Source organism: Zingiber officinale, chromosome 6B (assembly GCF_018446385.1).
Source record: "Zingiber officinale cultivar Zhangliang chromosome 6B, Zo_v1.1, whole genome shotgun sequence".
Lineage (NCBI taxonomy): Eukaryota > Viridiplantae > Streptophyta > Magnoliopsida > Zingiberales > Zingiberaceae > Zingiber > Zingiber officinale.
The window spans coordinates 124,822,754-124,845,216 of NC_055996.1; the positions used below are offsets into that span (position 1 = coordinate 124,822,754).

The 22,463-nt window shown below is 38.6% G+C and overlaps 1 protein-coding gene across 2 annotated transcripts; it reads right to left on the reverse strand.

Annotated features, from left to right (window-relative positions):
• Positions 1–3,496: 3,496 nt before the first annotated feature.
• Positions 3,497–5,886, reverse strand: LOC121989362. 2 transcript variants are annotated; one of them, XM_042543356.1, is made up of 3 exons: positions 5,711–5,886; positions 4,056–5,458; positions 3,497–3,965 (listed from the first exon to the last, which is right to left on the reverse strand). In XM_042543356.1, exons 1-3 carry the CDS (start codon positions 5,869–5,871, stop codon positions 3,652–3,654), a joined length of 1,878 nt encoding a protein of 625 aa, XP_042399290.1. In that variant the 5' UTR covers positions 5,872–5,886; the 3' UTR covers positions 3,497–3,651. The 2 variants fall into 2 exon arrangements, with proteins under 2 accessions (XP_042399290.1, XP_042399289.1); XM_042543355.1 differs by having other exon boundaries at positions 3,497–5,458.
• Between the last annotated feature and the right edge of the window lie 16,577 nt (positions 5,887–22,463).

Here is a 22,463-nt window from a genome sequence, read left to right on the forward strand (position 1 = left end):
ATTAAAAAAATTTAAAAGCTTAAAAAATTTAAAAAGTGTACAAAAAAATTAAAATTAAAAAAAACAAAAAAGCGTAAAAAAAAATAAAAAAATTTTAAAATAAAAAAAAGTAAAAAAACCTTAAAAAAATAAAAAAATGAAAAAAATAAAAAACATAAAAAAAATGAAAAATATATATAAATAAAGAAAAATGTGAAAAAGAAAAAGTAAAAAAACGTAGAGTTAAGTATAGTTGGTTTTGTAACTGAGGGTAATATAGTAAAATATTAAACTAGGTTATTCATTAAAGCCTTCAAACAAATAAATTTTTGTTGCATTACCTAAATTGAACCAAACAACATTTGGTTATGTTATATTCTCCATCTTGGTTATATGATTACCTGATAATCACATAACCAAGGTTATATATGATAACTTGAACTAAACGTACCCTGAAAAAGAAATACCCTTTTAACTTATTCCAATAAAAAAACTCTTTAAATATTTGTTTTAATCCATCCTTCTCCCCCATTCTTTTATTTTACTTTTTTTTTTTTAATGTTTTTGAATACCGTTAGGGAATCCTAACAAATGTCATATATTCTCTCATTCGGTGGATTTCATCTTTGTTTTTTTTTCTGTAATTTTTTTTCCCAATAGAGTTATCGGCGTAAATGGTGATCCGTCAACGGTCACCCCTTAGGGCCTCCGTTAATTTATCCTAGGACTAATATAGAGGAGTATTTACTTGAATATACATTTTATACGGAGGAGATCAAACTTATAATAATAGCATCTACGTCAAATATCCTATTAAAAAATTTTACCCTAAATTTTAAATAGAGTAATTAAAAAATCTTTACAACAGCTACTCTATCTATTCCTTAAATTATATATTTATGAACAATACTTCTTTAAATTTAAAGAATTGATTTCGTTCCCTAAACATTATAAAGGAGAGAGAAGAAATACGGAAGCTGATATATGATATATTGAAAAATAGATATTCAAATTTAATAAAATAATTTTTTTACCCTAAATTATATATTTTGGATAGAAAAACTGGTATGAATACTCTAAAATATTTTATACATTGAAAATTAATTCTAAAATATATTAGAGTAACTATCTAAGTAAATATCAACCGTCAATGAGCTAAATGAAGGGATTATCCATGAGTTCTTGTCGAAACTCGACGCGTTCGAAGATGTCTTCCTTTCTATCTTAGCTACCTATACAACTAAAGAATGTTGAACTTCTTGGTTGCCTGTCGCGAGCGCTTCTCGATTTATCCTGGTAATCGATGAAAAAATTCATGGGGTCGAACCAGTCACCTCAAGATTAATTAACGAGAGTAATTGAGTTTATCAATTTTTTTAAATGAAAAGATTTTCACACCGAGGGCTATGGTGCAGCACGAGGTATCTAGGTTGTCATCCAGACAACCACGGTTCAATCCCCAGTTATGATGAATTTATAGAAAATTTTCCTCTAAACGGGACGTACAATCAAAAGATGCTGGACTTTTAAGACGTTTGTCATGAGTACTTTTCGATTTATCCAGACGATCAATTTCTCCTTAATGGATAGTAAATTTCTCCTTAATAGGCCGTAGGCCTAAGAATACTATCTGTCAGATAAATAAAAAATTTAGGTGGGACCAAATCGATTATTCAAATTTTTCAGTGAGATCATTGGTTGGTGCATTGATTTTACTTATGTGATTATTGTGCGTCCATAGTTGTTTTCTATTGCCGATCACCAGCATCAATAACCCCATTTTCAAAGTAATCTTTAATGAGAATTCGAAATAACCTAAGCAAATGCAATAATACTGTTACATTCTTAACACTAATCTCACTCGTTCTTTGAGATCACAGGCTTTCAGATAGTAAGGTAAACAAATAAACCAAGTTGCATAATAAATCACTTATAATGCATATGCTTGTGTTCTCCAGACTAGAAGGTATAGTCAACCTGAGCAAGAGTAGCATGCTACTTTGGTTCGAATGAAGAGTAATGGATGAACCATTGCAATTCTAAAGTGATTCAAAAATTAATACCACAGGACTCCATCCAGATTAAATCTATATGAGATTACAATGACTAGCATGCAGCAAAAAAAAAAAAAAAAAAAAATAATAATAATAATAATAAATCAGATAACACTGAACTATTAATAATGATAATAGTATAATAACTAGTAATTTACCATTACAATCTTGCAGAGGTTCCTCAAAGTGAAGACAGAAAGCCCCAGAAGGCAATTTCTTTCAAAAAAAAAAAGAAAAATAAATAAATTTGTTACTTTAGCGGTTTTTCCTAATGCCGACCCTACGAATATGAAGACAATTTCTTTCAAACTTGAACAAGAAATGCAGAATTAGAATCCTTTAAGTCAGTCTTTTTCAACACAAGTTGAACACTGGTTAATCCATTTCCTTCTTTTCTGTCTGAAGAACAATACAACATGGATAGAGATTCCTCCCTGCTGTATTGTTTAAAGTCAGCTGCAAGTTCAACCTTCTGTAGAAACATAGAAGAGTTTGTGCAACATGGATTCTTGCAGCATGAGTCGAGAGGTCGAGGGTCTGCGGCAGCAAATGCGATAACATCAATATCTGTTCGTGCTAAACACCTGAGACCACTATGTCATAGCTGGGCCCGTATTCACCGTGATTTACTCCCTCTCATACTTGTGGGGCCGGGTTGAGGGGGCCGTTGGGTTGGCGGTTCCAACCTTTTGCAGCATAGAAGAGTTTGTGCAAGGCCTCACAACATCTTGTCATATCACAGAGATTCTGCAATCCGGCATTCTCATAAAAGATCATGAAACTCTGCATAAACATGGTAAAATGTATGGTTTCCAGAAAACTGTGAACTTTGAAATCAAAAAAAGTTTCACCTGAGAAGAATATCACCCGGTGGATTATAGAACAGAATCTGAAAATAGTGCATCTCCCCCGACTTGACAAATAGAAAGAAATAATTAATAACAGATATACTAACCGTGAAGAACACATATAAGTGAGGTTTCCTGATAATGTGTCTCCATTGATTTACTAAGGCTATAATGGACCAGAAACCTCAATACAATGCAAAGAATGATAAAGCAATGAGTAACTTGTAAATGGACCTAAGTATTTAGAACTTATTGTGCAGGAAGTTGCAGTTTAGTTTAACACCAACTGGGCATTGTAAAAGGAATAGTTGTATAGTTCTTTAACTACAATAACAAAACCTTATGCCAACTATTCAAAGTATTTGGAACTGTATCATCCAACAGTCTTACATTTTGGGAGAAACTGAAGTCGTTATAGGTTACATATCCAAAATTGCCAATTCAAGGATAACAGTAATAATTGGAACCAATGACTCTGTCCTTAGACTACAGTAGATAGGTAGTAAAGACATATAAGTAGCCATAAACATTACAATGCACAGTTAAATTCTATCAAAACCTCATCTACACGTGCTAGCCTACTAGAAATGTTGATGAGGTGTCGCATTGAATGAATGGGGAAAAATAGCAATCTGATACCATGATTATCAAATTAAGATTAAAAAAATATACAACCAACTAAGAATAAACGTCCACTGGATTTATCTAAGCACACAACCCAACAAAGAGGCGAAAAAGCAGAACTAGCCTAAACAACAAGCCTAGATGACTTAGTTCAATCTTCTTCTCTTAAATGAGTGAAGTGTGCCTCCATCAACGTCATAAGAACCAGATGTGCTGCTTCTACCTCTCCTCCTCCTGTTTGGAGATGATCCCACACTTTGAGGTTCTGCTGGGGCCTCAGAAGTAACAACATCACCTTGAATCACAGCCATGGTGCTAGAAGCAGAGACCTGATCAGCAGACAATGCTACTTCAGCTAGAGGCCTGCTAGTGAGAGCTTCAGTAGTTGGAGGATCAACCGATGTAGAAGCACCATTTCCATCGTTGCGATTCAACCTTCCAACTACTCTCTCAAAGTCAGCTGCGATAGAAGTTAAGCGATCAGTGCCACGTTCATGCATAAATTGGTGCCAAAGATCAACACCATCTCTAAAAATAGAATCTGTCGTACTTCTGTTTGGGTTAGGCACATTGTTTGCAGGCTGTCCAAGGTCTCCAGCTATGGATCCACCTTCGGAATTCATATCCCTTTGCAATCTTCTTGCCCTGAGCCTAATTAAAGCTCTGCGTTGCACATTTTCATACAATTCTTGGAGATTTGGGTCTGCGTGTGATTCATACCTACTGCCAGTATGCAAATGCTGATCCAGAAAGCGTCTCCATGTTGCCGCAATTCCCTCACCCAGTCTCCTTGAAACAGGCCAAAATTGCTGCCTAAAGCTCTCTAATCTATTTCCACTTGGCCTTGGTGGTATTTTAAGAGCAGAATCTCCATCTTCCGCACATTTCTTCTCAGCACTTGATTGTGAACTCCCTCTACCATAAATAGGTGTGATATTTGATTCATTTACCTCTCCCTTGCATACAGGGCATTCCTTATGTTCTGAATGGACATGCAGCCACTGATATAAACATGGCCAGCAAAATAAATGACCACATGATGTAACAACAGGTTCTCCAGCCATATCAAAACAGATATTGCACTCAAAGTTAGCAACATTTCTTCCTTTGTCTTCACCTTCCTCTTCTGAAGCATCTGCTGGAGTGTTTTCGGTCTTTACTTTATGTTTCCCATTGCATTCCGAAGGTCTTTGGGAGATGACTACATCAGGAACTGGCAGTTCAGTATTAGGTAATGACGGGGATCCAAAACTAAATCTCTCTCCGACCTGCAGAAGTGTAGACCGAAATCTTCTGTTTGGCCGTCGATGACTAGTGTCGAGGAACCTCCTGAAGCAAGAATCTGATGGCCGAAGAAGCTCAGGCTGCGACGACGTTCCACCTTCCACAGGCAGGAATTCACGAGTTGGAGAAGAAAGTGCTGGATAAAGGCTAAAGCTAGCTGTTTCATGTTCTTGTGAGCTTGTGGAGCCAGTAAAATATGGCGGCAAATAAGCCACGGCAGCATATGGGAATGTCGGTGGTGATGTAGGATCATAAAGAGTTTGAGGGTTGACATCCTGAACTGAACGTTCTTCAGTGTCCTGTGCAGCGGGTAAGGAATGGAGAATCGGAGGAGAGTACGAGGCATCAGCTCCTTCAGGTTCAGGGGATAATCCAAACTGCCAATATCGCCCAAAAGAGGGGTAGTAGGGGGGGTCCGGAGTGCCATCACTATCCTCCGGAAGAGCAACCGGCAGCTCAGGGTTGTACTCCTCGTGGGAGGGAGAGTACGGAGGATGCGACTCCGATGGTTCCACAGCGCCAGACATAGGAATCGAAGAACCCCTTTCCTCGACGGTGGTGGTAGGAGACGACCAGGGCAACGAGTTGAGTGAGAGATCAGACCCTAGATCGCGACTGCGAGAAGGCGGAGAACGAGGCAGACCCAAATAGAGGTTCAGATCCATCCTCCTGCAACCACCAAAAAAAAAAAAAAAACATCCCAGTAAAATCTGCGGCCAGCCAAACAAAAAAGTTCAAATCTTGGCCCTCCGGAACTAATCTAGGGTTAGGGTTCCACATTGGTCGACGATTCTATCCTAAAACGAACGATCTGCACGTATTGCGTCAAGATCAAAACGCGAATCGAAGACAGATTTCCACGGCGAAGAAGAAAACGCGATCGCATAACATGAAAGCGAGCTTGGATTAGGGAAGACTCACCAAGATTTGGGGGCGGAGCGGCGACGACTCGGTATTGGGGCATTGGGTTTTCCTTTTTCTTTCCTTTTCGGCCCCCCGCAGCAGCCACGGAACGAGAAGAGTACCACCCATCCTCCCTTTATAGGGAGTGACGACTCGGCGGAGTAGATGTGCCAGCTCATCTTTGAGCTACGCTGCACCGTCCGATCAGATTCGAGATCTAACGGCCAACATCTTAGACACACCGCCAAAAATGGAATGGAACGGAGCGGAACCCAGTTGGCTGATATGATAATCTTGGTTACCTGTCAAAACGACACCCGTTCTTCTACATGCTTATTGATTTGACGACCGTTTGGGATCCCTTGCTTTGCCGAATAATCATGGAGGTATCGAAGAGGGCTGAAACGCCAGAGCGATACGGGCAGTAATAATGGATTCTTCAAATCTAGAGAAGTGTAATTTGCGGAACTTCCCTAATTATGCTTTTCTAATAGGAGTGAATCTTCCATCTAATTATTATTATTTTTTAATTATTTTCAGTTGAACTGAATTGGAATGTGAGAGGGGCACTGAACATTGACTCTCAATTAACTCCCAAAATTTTCATGATTAGGTTCTTAATTTGTATTTTCCCTTCATAATTTGTACGTAAAAACAATGTATTAGTCTTATATGTCCAAATCATCCTACTCGTCCAATTGGCAACGCTAAAGAGGTATTCAATGGAAGTCCTATGGATCAAATGTGCAACAGATAGATATTGTTGCACGACTCCAAGTTAATATCTCACAACGACGCATCACATGGCAAATGGATTCCTTCAACACTATGGAGGCGTTGCATTTTCTTGCATTAATGGTGGAGTGCCTATCCATCTCACAACATTTTTGAGCAATCTTCTATGAACTGTCTTCCATAGGAAGATCTTTGATATGTTTGAAGATATTCTTATTGCTAAATCCTCTTCGGCAGTGGGTGTAGATTCATGTTGGGACTCTTGCATCACATGCCAGAATTTGCATTAGTGAGGCATGCATTTGAGAAATGTGGAGGAAAATTAGTTCACTTTTGAACAACTAGAGAAACAATATTTTCAAGTGGTAGAGTTCAATCGGAATGTTTTGATGTATTTAGTAAAACATTTAAATTTAATTTGTATTTCTGATGTGCACGTCGAGCATACATGGCTTTAGCAATATGCACATTCATTTCAAAAGGTTTGGTTGATTTTGACAAAGTTGAGTCAATTTGTGCTCAATGGATTGAAGATATGGAAATTAGAGTGTTGGAGCTTTGCAAAAGCTTATAAAACATCCCAAGGTAATTAAGGAGCAATGATCGATCATGGATGTGATTGTGATATCATGAGTTTGATAGCTCCAAGGCTTTGTATGAGATGTATTCCAAAGGCGAGGAGGAACAAATGACATGAATCAAGATCGAGAAGCTTGGTTCATCTAATGAATCACAGGTCTGATGCAAGGTAGGCTTTAGGGTGGCCTAGTACAAAATGAACCGGAGGAAGAGGAGGACTAGATGGCATACAACAAGTTTGGAGAATTTGGTAAATCAGATGAACTAGAGGCATGATGAGGCGGATTTTAAAGCGAGTAGCATCAATGAAATTGAAGACCTAGAAACATGAAAACATTAGAGATTACATGAGTGAAATGTAATTTTGTAGTCTGTCCTTTAGGGTAACATCATCGAGGATGATTTGTTTAGTTAGGTAATGATAAACTATTGATGCAATTAGTCTCCAGAGTTTCGATCTTTGATAATGTACTTAAGTCCGGTCAATTTGACAAGGCTGGATCTAAACAACACTTGATGTTTGGAATAAAGAAATCTAGTCAATACTAGATGACTAGCAAAGGAAAGTCTTAAAGGTTAGGCAGGTGAGAAGTCTACTATGTGGCTAGTCCTAACTGGAGGCTAGGAAAGGAGAAGTCCTAGCAAGTGAAACTAGATAATGGAAGCCCTAATGAGTGAAGCTAGGCTCTAGCGAGTGAAACTAGGTGTTAGAAATCCTACTGAGTGAAGTCAAGCAATAGAAGTCCTAGTGAATGAAGCTATGCTCTAGTGAGTGAAGTTAGGTGGTAGAAGTTATGGTGAGTAAAGCTAGACGGTAAAAGTCCTAGTGAGCGAAGCTAGGTAGTGAAAACCTCTAGGGGGAGATAACCCTAGGTAATGAGAAGTCTTGGAAGAATAAACTTCAAGCATGTATAATCGAATGCTTTTCGATCGACCATGTGCAGTCGACCAAATCAGCAAATCTTGAAAGTTACTAACACTGATTTACTTTAATATTTTATATCTATTGTGTTAACTTGGTGTTGTATGAAAGTCTTAGTTGATTAAACACTAAGCAAGACCAGAGAAAGTTTAAACAGGTAAGGAGGATCAGATGTTTGGTAGGTAAGGTCAGGTAAGCAACTAAAGGAAAGACCCAATAAGAATGAGCCTCAATGGAGCTATAGGCGCTAGTCCAACTTAGATCCATTTTGAAAGTCTAAGTTGAGGCCAAGACTAGATCATGGTTTTGGTAAGACAGAATCTAACTCATAAATGTTATTATATTTCATACTATTATCTGTTATGCTAACTCTGTGATGCAGGAAATCAAAATTTTGATTGGAGTTAGGGCATTCCATGCGCCACGAAGAGATCCAGATGTCCAGGTGACTAGAGAAGATCTAGGTGCTTGGAATGACCCGAATCTAGCTTCACATGTAGATGAGTTGGCACATGCTAAATGGCTATCCTACGTTAACTTCTAGGTGCTTGGGATTGGTCCAGGCACCCGAGAAGTGATAAAGGCAACTCAGATAAGGCTTCATCGAGGTGCAGCCACGTCAGTAGTCCAGGCACCCGGAAGGGACCCAAGCGCCAGGAGATGGATAATCTTAGTGATGAAGGTGGATCGGATAAGCTTTAGTGGAGGCATCTGGGGGTGGTCCAGTCAACTGGAAAAGCCTATAAAAGCAACTTCGACCAGCAACTTTAGATCATCAATTCAGACAACATTTCTATGCGATTCCTTGACCGTTCAACTGCTCCAACTTCATACTACTGCTGTGCTGCAACGCTACTACACCCGACTACTACGGACGAACCAACACAAACACACGAGTGCATTCAGATTTCGTCTAAGTATTGGGTAATAGTTTTGCTTAAAGTTAATTATTGCATAAAGAAAGTGTAGGATCGAAAGTGCTAGGGGGGGTGAATAGTGCTCATGACTTTCACTTTTGTTTGTTTCAGAAAACTCAAAGTAAATGCACAACGGAAATAAGAGAGAGACAAATAGAACAAAGACATCAAGGATTTACTTGGTTCGGAGCCTGTGGCTACTCCTACTCCAATGTTCACACGTGAGAGTACTTTCAATGGGAAATCACTAGTCAATCGAAATAAATACAAGTACAATGATTGATTACAAGTAATTTAAACTTTAAAGAATACCAACAACTTAAAAATATGGATCTTCAACGCGATAGTTGTCAGAGCAGCTTTTGAGCGTCGAGGAGGCATTTTCTGAGCAGCTCAAAGAAGCGAAAGTTGTTTGTTATGTTGTATCGAAGCTTCTGGTCGAGGCTACTTTTATAGGTTGTTCCGGGCACCCGGAACCCCTCCAGGCGCCTGGACCACGTGGCTTGGCCACTCCACGTGCGCCACATCAACTTACTGATAACTTTTGGGTTCTGGGCACCTAGACTGACTCCGGGCGCCTGGACCGGCTCAGGACGCTCGGACTAGTTCCGGGCCTCGGACCAATTATCTCCAGTCCTTATTCTCTACAAAACAAAGTTAGTCCAGGTAAAAATAATATACATATAATATGAAATTATGACAACATCTCACTGTCCAGTTCTGACTTTGAGTTTCTTCAAAACTCTAGGTCGAACCGACGCCTACTGTTCCCTCTTGGAGGAACGCGTCCTCACCTACTCCTCTCAGGAGAGTTTATCTATTGCGCAGATCTGTCCTCCAGACCGACTGGACTCTCTGTCTAGGGTTATCACCCCCTAGGGTTTTCCACCTGCCTAACTGCAGCTAGGACTTTCCACTACCTAGGGTTACCAACCCCTAGGGTTTTCCACCTGCCTAGAATTCACTAGGACTTTTGCCTAAGACAACTTAGGACTTTCTTGCAAACTCAACAAATCTTGTTAGATAACAAGACAATTTAACTTTGGACCCTTTGGCATAATCAAAACACAGGTTCGATCGTTGGATGCTTCCCACACCAACAATCTCCCCCTTTTTGATTATGGCAATACGGTTCAAAGTTAAGTAAAACATAATAAGATAATTAAGGTATTTATGCATGAGCATAACTAAAATAATAAAAAATGTCCTTATGCTTTGCCTTTCATTTAAATTCTTAATTTTGACTTTTCTCTCCCCCTTTAACATAAATCGAAAATAATAAATAGAGAGAAGGTTGGTTTACACATAAAGATAAAAAAAATATTTATTCTATTTAAGCTCCCCCCTGAAGCGTAGCACTTAAAAAACTTAGCTAATTTTTAAGCGTTTGTAAATGAGTCAGAAAAAAAATCTTAGCTAAACTTAGCTTTTTAAAATAAGTGCTTTGAAACATATTTAGCTAATTTAGAAATGTTTTGAAAATACTTAGTTTTTTTTAAAAAAACTTAGCTAATTTTTAACTTTGAAAATAATTATTTTGTCAAGTACTTAGCTTTATAAAGGTTTTGACAAGGGCTTAGTTAAAAGTACTGAGCATAAAAAGGATTTTAATTAATGCTTAGTTTAAAAAATTTGATAAAAACTAAGTTAAGTACTTAACTAAAATTTTTTTTTCTTAGCTTAAAAATAATTTTACTTAAATACTTAGCTTTTAAAAGTAATTTTTGCTTAAACACTTAACTTTTAAAAGTAATTTTGATTAAACACTAAGCTTTTAAAAATAATTTTACTTAAACACTTAGCTTTTAAAAATAATTTCTTGTAAAAATACTTAGTTAAGTAAATATTTTTTTTAAAAGAGAAACTTTATCAAGTACTTATCTTTATCAAAGCTTAGTTTCTATCTTTTCAAAAATAATTTATTTTTTTGAACTTCCTCTTTTAGAAAAGTTTATCTTTGAAAAGTAATGCTTTAATAAAAATTAATGTCTCAACCTTCCTTTCACTCCCCCTTAATTAATGCCAAAAATATATGAATATTTTTTATGGTATCCTTGAGTCCAAGAATATAAAATAAACATAAAGGTTATTTATTTTTCTAATTTTCTATCTCATCCCTTCTAGGTTATCAAGCATGTTTAGTTTATGAGTTTGTGTAAGATGGAGTTACGTTAATCTTGAAGATGATTTTATCTATAATTTTGAAAAATATTTATGATATTTCAAATATAATTTAAGTTTAATTTGGATTTTTTTAAAAAAAAAAAATTGAATTTGAGAGTTTAAAATATATGTGTGAGTTTTGAATGACTTTGAATTTCAAATTTGGGAATATAAGTTTGGATTTTGAATAAGTTCTGATCCTGTCCGAGTGCTGAGTCGACAGACCCTGGGGACGTGGCACGCTCTGCTGTCTCCGACTGGTGGCGTAGCTTCTCCGGCGAACTTGCAAAGAGACCGAGCCGGGAGGGGTTTCCCGGCGACGGCCCTCCGACGCTCAAGTCAGGCAACGAGAGAGACAGCGTAATGTGGCTACAGTAAAGAGTTGTGCAAACCTTCGTCGACGTCTGGGGGTCCTTATATAGGACCCCGGGGAGGCGCGGACACGCTTCTTTATGCGTGCACGCTTCCCCAAGCATACCTTAGCAAGCCTCTGTCAGAAAAGTACCTCTGGCGTCATTCCGCAACTGTCCGAGCATATCCCGGATGTGACGGTGGAAGCTTTCACCATATGATTCTGTGTACGGCTCGGCCGCCAATTCTGCTGCTTGTCGGTGGCAGGTGTCTCGAGGATGATGTTATCCCCTGTCTCCGTTGTCCTCTTGCGTTCCCTGTCTGTTCTAGGGCCGAGCGGATCGGCCGCTCGATAGGCATATCACTTCTGCATCGGTCATATACTCGGATGAGATTGCTCCTGCCTGCGTTGCCTTGTGCACCGGCCGAACGGACAACCCGCTCGACCCTTGAAACCTTTTTACCTTGAGCATCGGAAACCCGACCCCTAGCCGGGTTGTCTGTCATTCGGTTCGGGGGATTCACGGTCGGTCGACCTGCTGGTGCCCGGTCGGTAGGCCTGTTTCTTCCGGTCGGCCGGTCTCCGGGTTGATTCTCTTGATCTTTGACCTCCACGTGTCGTTGACCCTCCGCCGATGAGGATCCCACATCCTTATCACCGGATCAAGTTCAAATTTCAAATTTTAAAATATAAGTATAAATTTAAAATTTAAGGATTAATTAGCATTTGGAAAGAATTGAAATTATGAAGGTTATTTATAATTTGAAGATCAATTAGATTTTAAAGTTAATTAATATTTGAAAATTAGATTGTGAAAGTTAATTATAGTTTTGAAATTAATTAAGCTTTTGAAATTAATTAGACTTTTGAAATTAATTAATTATAGTTTTGTAATTAATTATCATTTTGAAATTAATTAAACTTTTGAAATTAGTTAAACTACTTTATATTTTAAACCTAGGACCATCTCACCCTTTTCTAGATTTTCAATCAAGGAACCTTATAGGTTTTATGAGATGGTTAACTTTATCTTTGATTTAGATTATCATCTAAGGATTGATTTATATTTGGGTTAGACTCAGGTTTCACAATCAGCCAATTAAATATTCATTTCAAAGATTGGCTTCCAGGTTGTGGTGAGGCACTAGGCCTTCTTGGGTATGAGATCCTTCACCACTTCTAGGCAAAGCCTTTCAAAGAAATTGGATATTTAATTTCTTTTTTGAAACCCCTAGGTCTAACTAGCCAAGTGTAAATCATTCCTAGGTCCTTATCTAGCCTAGTCTAAGCATGTACAATAAAGCAGTAAAAATAAGTATCAAACAAATTTATTTATCGATAAAGATGGTCTTTCTATTGACTTATCCTGGATCATAGCTTCGATAGGGTCTATCAAGGTAATGTATCTGATCCTTGGGAATCCAATATTGACCAAGTCCAACTTGATTGACCAAGTTCGACTTGGGGACCCATTCTTGGACTATTTTTCTATTAGTTTTATTTACAAGTGATAAGTAAGACTTGTATTTTCGTTTAGCCTTAAATCCAAGTCTGGATCGGTTGTAAACAACTCTTTATTTTCCAAGAATCAGATCAAGATTCTTGGAGCCCAAGGTGAACCGTTCCAACGTGTCCTTAAGTTTTTTTAACTTGAGTTTTTAAATTAAAATTTTCTTCCTCAAGCTTTTGGACTTGAGTTGAACTTCCATTTTGAACTGGCTCATTCAAAGAATTTAGTTTAGTCTCATCCTTAAGGATTATTACCTCCTTTTGGAGTGACTTGACTTGGAGGTTAGATTTGGCTAACTTACGCATAAGATAATTAACTAAATTATGTAATTTGTCTAACTGAGAAGATCTTACAATGGGGTTAGACCCTTCAGAAACGGATACGGATTCGTGGCTTCGCTCGAACTTAGTTTCCGATTCGCTCTCGGTTTCTGATTCGTCAATTTGTTCTCGAGCTGTAAGCGTGAGCAAGCTCATCTGTTCGAGCTCTTCGTCGGAATCTTCGGAGGAAAACTCATCCCATGTCTCCTGTAGTGCTTTCTTCTTCTTTTGCTTCTTCGCTTCCTTTTGATTTGGACAGTTGGGTTTGATGTGCCCCTTCTTATTGCATCCATAGCAGGTTACCTCGGACTTTACTCTTGGACTTGATTGTATCGTCTTGTACTGAATTACCTTCTTGGTGAATCCTTTCTTCTTCTTGTAGAGCTTTCGTACTAGGTTGATGAGTTTGGCTGCTATCTCGTCGTCGTCGTCTTCTGAGTCTGGTTCTTCTTTGAACTTGGGTTCAGTTTTGTGCTTTATTTTTGCTTCCCAAGTTCTGCTCGTGCATACAATCAAGGCAATAACTTTCTCGACTCTAGTATATTAGTCTGCTCATGTAACTCAAATTCAAAAAATAGTTCATATAATTAATTAACGACAAATCCTTAGATACTTTGTAGGCGTCTACCATTGATTCCCACAATGTATTCCTCGGAAAAGCGTTTAGTGCGTACCTTATTACGTCTCGATTCTCCACCTTTTGCCCGATTGCGTGGAGGTCATTGAGGAGGTCTTGGATGTGTGCGTGCAATTGACTTGTTGATTCACCATCCTGTAATTTTATATTATATAATTGATTCAAAATTAAATCTCTTTTACTTACCTTAGTATCGGAGGTCCCTTCATGTAGCTCAATTAGCTTCTCCCACAAGTCTTTGGCACTTGAGAATGGACCAACTCGGTTTAGCTCCTCCTTTGTTAAACCACATTGAAGAGTACACATTGCTTTGGCATTGGCCTCGACCTTCTTCATCAGACTTGCTTCCCAGTTCTCGCATGATACTGGTTTTCCTGTGTCGTTGAGTGGGAGTGAGATGTCGGTTTTGATGATCATCCACATCTCGAGTTGGGTTTGGATGTAGTATTTCATTCGGCCCTTCCAGTAGCCGAAGTCTTCGCCGGGGAAGAGAAGCGGGCGAGCTGTGCTATAGCCTTCTTGATGAGCCATAGAATCTCGCACACAAGAAAAAAACAGCAAAGATTCCAAGACTTGGTCTTGGATTAGTAGTGTGGGAACAAGAAAATAAAACTCGAGTGGTGGTTGCACCAACTTCGAGAAACAAAAAAAAACTCGATCGATAAAATAAATTGGAAGGCGACAATTTTTTCGATTCCGATTGACTCTGAAAAATTTAAAATTACCATGGAAAAATTACTTGAATGGTGGTTTCACCAATTCAAAACTACCCCGCTCTGATACCAATTGTAAGATCGAAAGCACTAGGGGTGGGGTGAATAGCGCTCGTGGCTTTCACTTTCGTTTAGAGTAAAACACGTAGCAGAAAATAACAAGACACAACGCAAACACCAAGATTTTACTTGGTTCTGAGCCTATGACAACTCCTACTCCAAGGCCCGCACGTGAGAGTACTTTCGATGGACAATCACTAGTCAATCGAAATAAGTACATGTACAATGATTGATTACAAGTAATTTAAAACTTTAAAGAATACCAACAACTCAGAAATATGGATCTTCAGCGCAATGGTTTCGGAGCAGCTTTTGAGTGTCGAGGAGGCATTTTCTGATCAGCTCGAATAAGCGAAAGTTGTTCGTTGTGTTGTACCGAAGCTTCTGGTTAAGGCTACTTTTATAGGCTATTCCGGGCGCCCGAAACCCCTCCGGGCGCCTGGACTAGAGGTGTAAACGAACTGAATCGAGCCGAATATGCAGAAAAATTTAAGGCTCGAATCTGGCTCGAAATAGGTATATCCGAGTTCGAGCTCGATTCGAAGCTCCAAAATTCAAAATGTTTGGTTCGAATTCAGTTCGAATTAAGGCTCGGGTTCGAGTTCGGCTTGAAATATTCGAACATGTTCGCGAATTATTCGAATTATTGCTCGTAAAATAGATTCGAAAGACTCTAAATTTATTTATTTAATATATATATTTAACTTATATTAATAAATATTAAGGCTCGCGAGCGGCTTGAACAATATAATTTGGGCTCGAGTTTGACTCGAAAAAAAGTTTGAACATGTTCGAGTTCGGCTCGAATTCGATGAATTTGAATACGAATTGAATATTTTTCGAGCCGGCTTGAAAAGCTCGCGAGCCGGCTTGATTCGTTTGTAGCCCTAGCCTGGACCACGTGGCTCGGCCACTTTACGTGCGCCACATCAGCTTGCAGATAACTTTTGGGTTTCGAGCACCTGGACCGACTCCGGGCGCCCGAATCCCTTCCGAGCGCTCGGACCAACTTTCTCCAGCCCTTATTTTCTGCAAAACAAAGTTAGTCCAGGCAAAAATAATATACATATAATATGAAATTATGGCAGCCTCTGACTGTCCGATTCTAACTTTGAGTTTCGTCGAGACTCTAGGTCGAACCGATGCATACTGTTCTCTCTTCGAGGAATGCGTCCTCACTTACTCCTCTCAGGAGTGTTTACCTGTTACCAGATCGGTCCTCCAGGCCGACTGTACTTTCTGCCTAGGGTTACCACCCCCTAGGACCTAGGGTTACCACCCCCTAAGACCTAGGGTTACCACCCCCTAGGATTTTCCACCTGCCTAACCTTAGCTAGGACTTTCCACCACCTAAGGTTATCATCCCCTAGGGTTTTCTATCTGCCTAGAATTCACTAGGACTTTTGCCTAAGACAACTTAGGACTTTCCTGCAAACTCAACAAATCTTGTTAAATAACAAGATAACTTAACTTTGGACCCTTTGACATAATCAAAACACAAGTTCGATCGTCAGATGCTTCCCGCACCAACAGAAAGTGTAGATGTTATTGCACTTTCTTCTTTGTTTGTGTATTTAAATGTGATTGATTAATGGATTACCCATTGAAAAGATTCAAAGGGTCTGAATCTTGGAGTAGGAGTTGTTACTGAATACTTGACAGTCAATCAATATGTTAAGTTGGTTGAGCAAAAAGGCAAGTGGGTTAAGATTCACCGGATACTTGACAAAATATGAAAAATCCAAGTGAGTTACAGTCAATCAGATACTTGGCAGTCAAAAGCCCAACATTTAATTAGCAGGAGACGGAACGTCTAGGTGGGTCATGGTTGATCAGATACTTGATGATCAGAAGTCCAGCAGATAGTTGGTAAAAGAAAAGTCCAAGTGGGACACGGTTGACCTAACACTTGGCAGTTAGAAGTCCAATGAAGAGTTGGCATGAGACATGAAGTCTCAACAAATCAAGATTTATCGAATGTCAGGCAATGATGAAGACCTAGTAAATCAAGATTGATTGGATACTGACAACTAGAAAAACTCAGTAGGTCAAGGTTGACTAAATACTAGATAATAGAAAGTCTTAGAGGGTCAAAATTAACTAGATGTTAGGTAAAGAAGCCCTGGAATGTTGAGGTAAACTAGATACCAGACAAGACAAGAATTCGACTTTGATAAGATTAAAATAGGAGTATTGGTCAATTGATAGGTGTATCGATTGATTAATTATTAGACCAAAAGAATTTACATATCTCCACAATAGTATGATATTATCCACTTTAGGCTTAAACCCTCATGGATTTGTTTTTATGCTCTACTCAAATTGTCTCATATAAATGGAGATATCTTCCATCTTTTAAACTCATTTTTTTTTGTATTTTCAATGTGGGACTTTGATTGTATTCTTAATAATTCTCCCCTCAAATGAAGGAACATCATTATTCTTATTGTCTGGGTCCCCTCAAATATCCGATCACTCTTGACCTACTTCGGGCCTCCCCTCAAGCATCTGGTCACTATTAACCTGTTCCAATTCTCTAAGACTTTTTTTCACCACCTAGATTTCACTCCCCTAGGATTTCCACCAAACATCCGACCACTCTTAATCTACTTGGACGTTTTTGCTTAGAGTTCACTCTTCTATGAGCCCCCACCTCTTTCTTTCAAGGCCATTATTCCACACATATTTCATCCACATGGCTTAATCTGAACTATGACTCTGATATCACTTGTTAGGATGAAAAGAATTCACATATCTCTATAATTGTATGATATTGTCTATTTTGAACCTAAGACCTCATGGATTTATTTTTTTAGATCTACTGAAAATGTCTCATACTAATGGAGATATCTTTCATCTTTTAAACTCATAATTTTTTCATATATTTTCAATATGGGAGTTTAATTGTATTCCCAACACTAATAGACACAAAACCAAAAAAAAAATATGATTGTTATAGTACTGCTATAGTAATCATGAACAATATTTTACTACAATAACAACTGATAGTCAGTTTACTGAAGGCCACTATAGCATTGTATAGAAGCTTTGAAACTCGACTGATCATAGCAACCGAGTAATGGAGTGTATCAGTGTTGTTGGATGATAAGTGCACAACTATGTTGTTAAGTAATGAAAGATATTGATCTACAGGGACTGTTAATTAAACACTAGTTAACTTCACATAGAAAATTGTCTAGACGTTCAGGGGTTAGTTGCAAACTTAAGAACTAGAGTTTGAGAGAGAGAGAGAGAGAGTTGAGAGAGCAAGAGAGATAGAGAGAGAAAGTGAGCTAAGAGAGAGAGAGTGATTCGGGGAATGATTTTAGGATTTCAATTTCACTATAATGTTAGTTAATGTCCCTATGAATTGTTCATCTACATAACTTCATCTTACACTCGTGTAGGGATTCTAACTAAAATCTAATATAACCCCACACAGGTTGCACCACAGAGTTAACACCAATTCTAATGTTATTAAGTAAAGAAGTAACTCTAGAAAGTTCGGTTAAAAGGATACCCTAGGACCCCTAGTCATACAATCACTAGAGTTACCCAATATACTTCCTAACAATAAATTAATGTACTTAAGTAGAAGAGGTTGTAGGATCGAAAAGCGTTAGGGGGGGGGGGGTGATAGCGCTCGTGGCTAATTCGTTCGTTTCGTAAATACGGAGTGAAAAAGTAAAGAACACAAACACCAAGGATTTACTTGGTTCGAAGCCTGTGGCGACTCCTACTCCAAGGTCTGCACGTGAGAGTGCTTTCGATGGAAAATCACTATAAGCTTGAGAATCTTTTACAAATACAAGTATTGAACTTAAAAGATTATACCGACAATACAAAGGATGATGGAAGTAGTTGTCAATTGTCGGAACAACAGTTGAGCGTTGTTGAGTCATTTTGGTGTAGAGCATAGCTTCGAAGATTGCTTGTTGAATATTGTTCGAAGTAGCTGGCCGAGACCCCTTTTTATAACAGCTTCAAGCCTGATCCAAATCTCTTGATCTTCGGGATCAAGCCTTGACTCAACCCAAATTGGTCGACCGATCCCGTGGTTCGGTCGACCGAACATGCTGAACTTGCCAGACCTTCCGTCTAGATGCAGCCTCTCTGGATAGCGCCTATATTTGGTCGACTGTTCCCTCTGTTCGGTTGACCGATCAACCGATGGTCTCTACCTCATCTGATCTAATCAACTCGCTTGACCATGTCTCTGTCTATCTTCAGTTCGGTCGACCGATCCCGAGGTTCGGTAGACCGAACCTTTGGTCAACACTTCACTGAGAGTTGGACTCTGACCCTTTGTGTACTAGGGTTTGGTCGATCAATCAGGTCGTTCGGTCAACCAATCAAGACTGAGTCCAACCCTGTAGAACCGTTAATTTCCTACAAAACAAAGTTAGGCAAATAGAGCAAATAATATTAAACAATTAAGTTGACAGCCTTCGGACTGTCCGGTCGGATTTCAGATTTTCTGGAAACCATAGGTCGAACCGACGCCTACTATTCCCTCGTCGGGGAACGCACCCTCACCTATTCCTGTTAGGAGAATTTACCTGTTGCTAGATCGGTCCTCTAAATTGACTGGACTTTCTGCCTAGGGTTACCACCCCTATGACCTAGGGTTACCACCCCCTAGGGTTTTCCTCAGCCTAGGGTTACCACCCCCTATGACCTAGGATTACCACCCCCTAGGATTTTCCACCTGCCTAGCCGCAGCTAGGACTTCCCACCACCTAAGGTTACCGCCCCCTATGACCTAGTGTTACCACTTCCTAGGATTTTCCACCTGCCTAGAATCCACTAGGATTTTTTCTGCAAGCTTATTCAAACTTGTTAGATCACAAAGAACCTTAACTTTGAACCCTTTGCTATTATCAAAACCTAGGTTCGATCGTCGGATGCTTCTCGAACCAACTAAGGTAACCTAGAAAGTCTGGTTAAAGGGATACCCTCTATCACATGCCTCCTGGTTATATAATTGCTAGATTACATAAGTTATTTCCTAACATTAATTTGGGAAAAACTCCTAAAACTCTTATTAGTCTCTCTAAAAAAGGATTGGTCCCTATATCAAGGCCTCCAGAAAGTGGGATATCCTCTATACTAAGGATCCCCCAGTTATCTAGTCTAGTCAACCTTAACATAGAGATAAATCTCTCACATCTACATGCATTCATCACATATATATTTTGTCAAACGCATACACACATAGAACAAGTCATAAACACTTCATTGAATAAGAAAATAAGCAAATACATAGTTCATACATCAATATCACATCATAACTACTTACTATATCCTAAGAATTAGAGAATCTACTCTATTACAAGAAAATACAACCAAAGGATGAAGAAAACAGCAAACTACAACTCAATATATGGAAATAGAAAGAAGATAGTGCTTATCCTTAAAGTCAGACGTCTTTGGAGGCATTCCCTCGCTCCAAAGTGGATGAATGTTGTAGATCAATGAAGATAGAGGCTCTAGGATTCCTTAGATAATGGAAAACCCTTTCCAAAGGAAAGGGCAGAGCCCCAAACCAAATATCTAACCTAAGGGGAGAAAATCCCCTTATATAGAGGCGGGACACAACCTCCTTTTGTTCTCTGTCACATGGTCGTAGTGTAATTAGGTATTAGTTTATCTTGACTATATAATTACACTAGTACACTCAGAGTGTATTGAGTAGGACCATTTGAGGTCGTTTCTTTTATACTGACTTTATAAAGAAACAAAGACCTCGGTTATTATGGAAGTGTGTGCTCTTAATCCTAATATAATAACAAGCACATATATTTGATATTTATTTCTTTAATTTATAAATGGGTGAGATTTAGTTCGATAAATCAATAAGCCCGATAAGTTGGGAAATGGTATCACTTATAGTGTGTGTTGTTGATTATAGAAGGAAACTGTGTCCTAGAGATACTAGGTTGATAATGTCCTCAAGAGGAGCTCATAAGGATTGTCATGTTAAACCCTGCAGGTGGACTTAGTCCGACATGATAATAAGGTTGAGTGGTACTACTCTTGGACTTAGATATTAATTAAATGAGTTGTCAGTAACTCACTTAATTAGTGGACATTCGATATCTTAAACACAGGGAGATTAACACGCTCATAATAAGAAGGAGCCCAAAAATGTAATTTGGGATTGGTGCGGTAGTTCAATAATAGTTCTCTAGTGGAATGAATTAGTATTGATAAAATTAAGTTGTGTGTTCGGGGCGAACACGGGATGCTTAATTTTATCGGGAGACCAAAACCAATTCCTCCTCTCAGTCCCTATCGTAGCCTCTTATTTATAGAGTTCTATACCCACCTATACCCACCTTCTATACCCACCAATAGGGGGCCGGCCAAGCTAGCTTGGGAACCAAGCTAGGGCCGGCCTAGGTATAAAATTGGCCGGCCCTAGCTTGAACCCAAGCTAGTGGGGGCCGGCAAAATTAAATTAAAAAAGAATTTTAATTTTAATTTTTATTATGTGGAAGAAATAATTTATTAAAGAGAATTTAAATTAAAATATCTCTCTTATAAAAGATCTACAAAAGATTAAAGAAAGAGATTAGATCTCTTTCCTTATTTGTAGATTGGTGAGATATTTTATTTTCTCTCTAAAAATTATTCACATGTTGTAAAATTAAAATTATAGAAATTTCCTTTTATCAACCATGAAGAGATTTTTGAAGAGAAATTTTAATTTTAAAATTTTCGGAGATAAATTAGGAAGTTTTAATTTGTTGATTGAAATTCTCCTAATTTTTCTCTATTGATTGTGGCCGGCCAATACATGGATTAAAAGGAAGTTTTATTTAATACTTCAAATTAATTCATGTCAAGGAAAATTAAGGAAATTTTATTGTAATTAAATTTCCTAATTTGCCTAGGCCAAGGAATATAAAAGAAGGGGTGAGGGTGCCTTCATGGGTGACAACCTCTATTATTTTTCTCCCTCTTTTCCTTGGTGTGGTGGCCGGCCCTTCCCTTTCTCTCTTCTCCTCTTGTTGGCCGAAACCTATCTTCTTGGTGGAGCTTTTGTTTGTGGCCGGATCAAGGAAGGAGAAGAAGGAGAGAAAGCAAGTCTCATCTCTAGCATCCCTTGGAGCATTGGTGGTGGCCGAAATTCTTCATCCTTGAAGAAAATTGTTGTGGCCGACCATCCTCTTCCTTTCTTTCTCTTTTGTGGTGGCCGAAACCTATCTCTTGCTTGGAGTTCTTGTGGTGGCCGGATACTACTTGGAGAAGAAGAAGAAGGAGGAGAGAAAGCTTGTATCCCTTGGAGCTTGGTTGGTGTTTTGTTCTTCGCCCTTGGTGAAGCTTCTTTGTGTTGGCCGAACCTAGCTAGGAGAAGAAGAAGGTGATTGGTGGTTTCTCATCTCGGAAGATCGTTGCTCACACAACGTCCGAGGTTAGAAGAGGAATACGGTAGAAGATCAAGAGGTCTTTCTAGAAGGTATAACTAGTAATTTTTCTTTCCGCATCATGCTAGTTATTTATGGAAATAATACCAAATACAAGAGGCTTACGATTCTAGTATTTCGAATATGTTTTTCAAAGTTGTGTTCTTTTGTTTTATTTTTTCCTTGTGATTTGATTGTTCTTTTCGGTTAACCTAAAGTTATTTTAGGAAATTAAATATTAGATTTCTATAAAAGGTTTTGTCTAATCGGTGGTGGTTGCTCCCATATCCAAGAAGCCCATGTGCCTCGCCACGTCAGTACTGGGAACCAATTATGGAAATTAATATTTAATGGAATTAATAACTTAAGGCGATTTGGGTCGAACGTGTTAAGTTCCGCAGGAGATCCAAGTCAAAACCTAAAAGAACAAATAGATTAAGTTTTGGATCAAACG

Bases quoted from the DNA above. Each gene is read 5' to 3' on its own strand.
- LOC121989362 (XM_042543355.1), bottom strand. From the start codon at position 5,871: ATGAGCTGGCACATCTACTCCGCCGAGTCGTCACTCCCTATAAAGGGA. The intron at 5,459-5,710 runs GTGAGTCTTCCC...TGGTGGTTGCAG, and splicing joins CGCTCCGCCCCCAAATCTTG to GAGGATGGATCTGAACCTCT.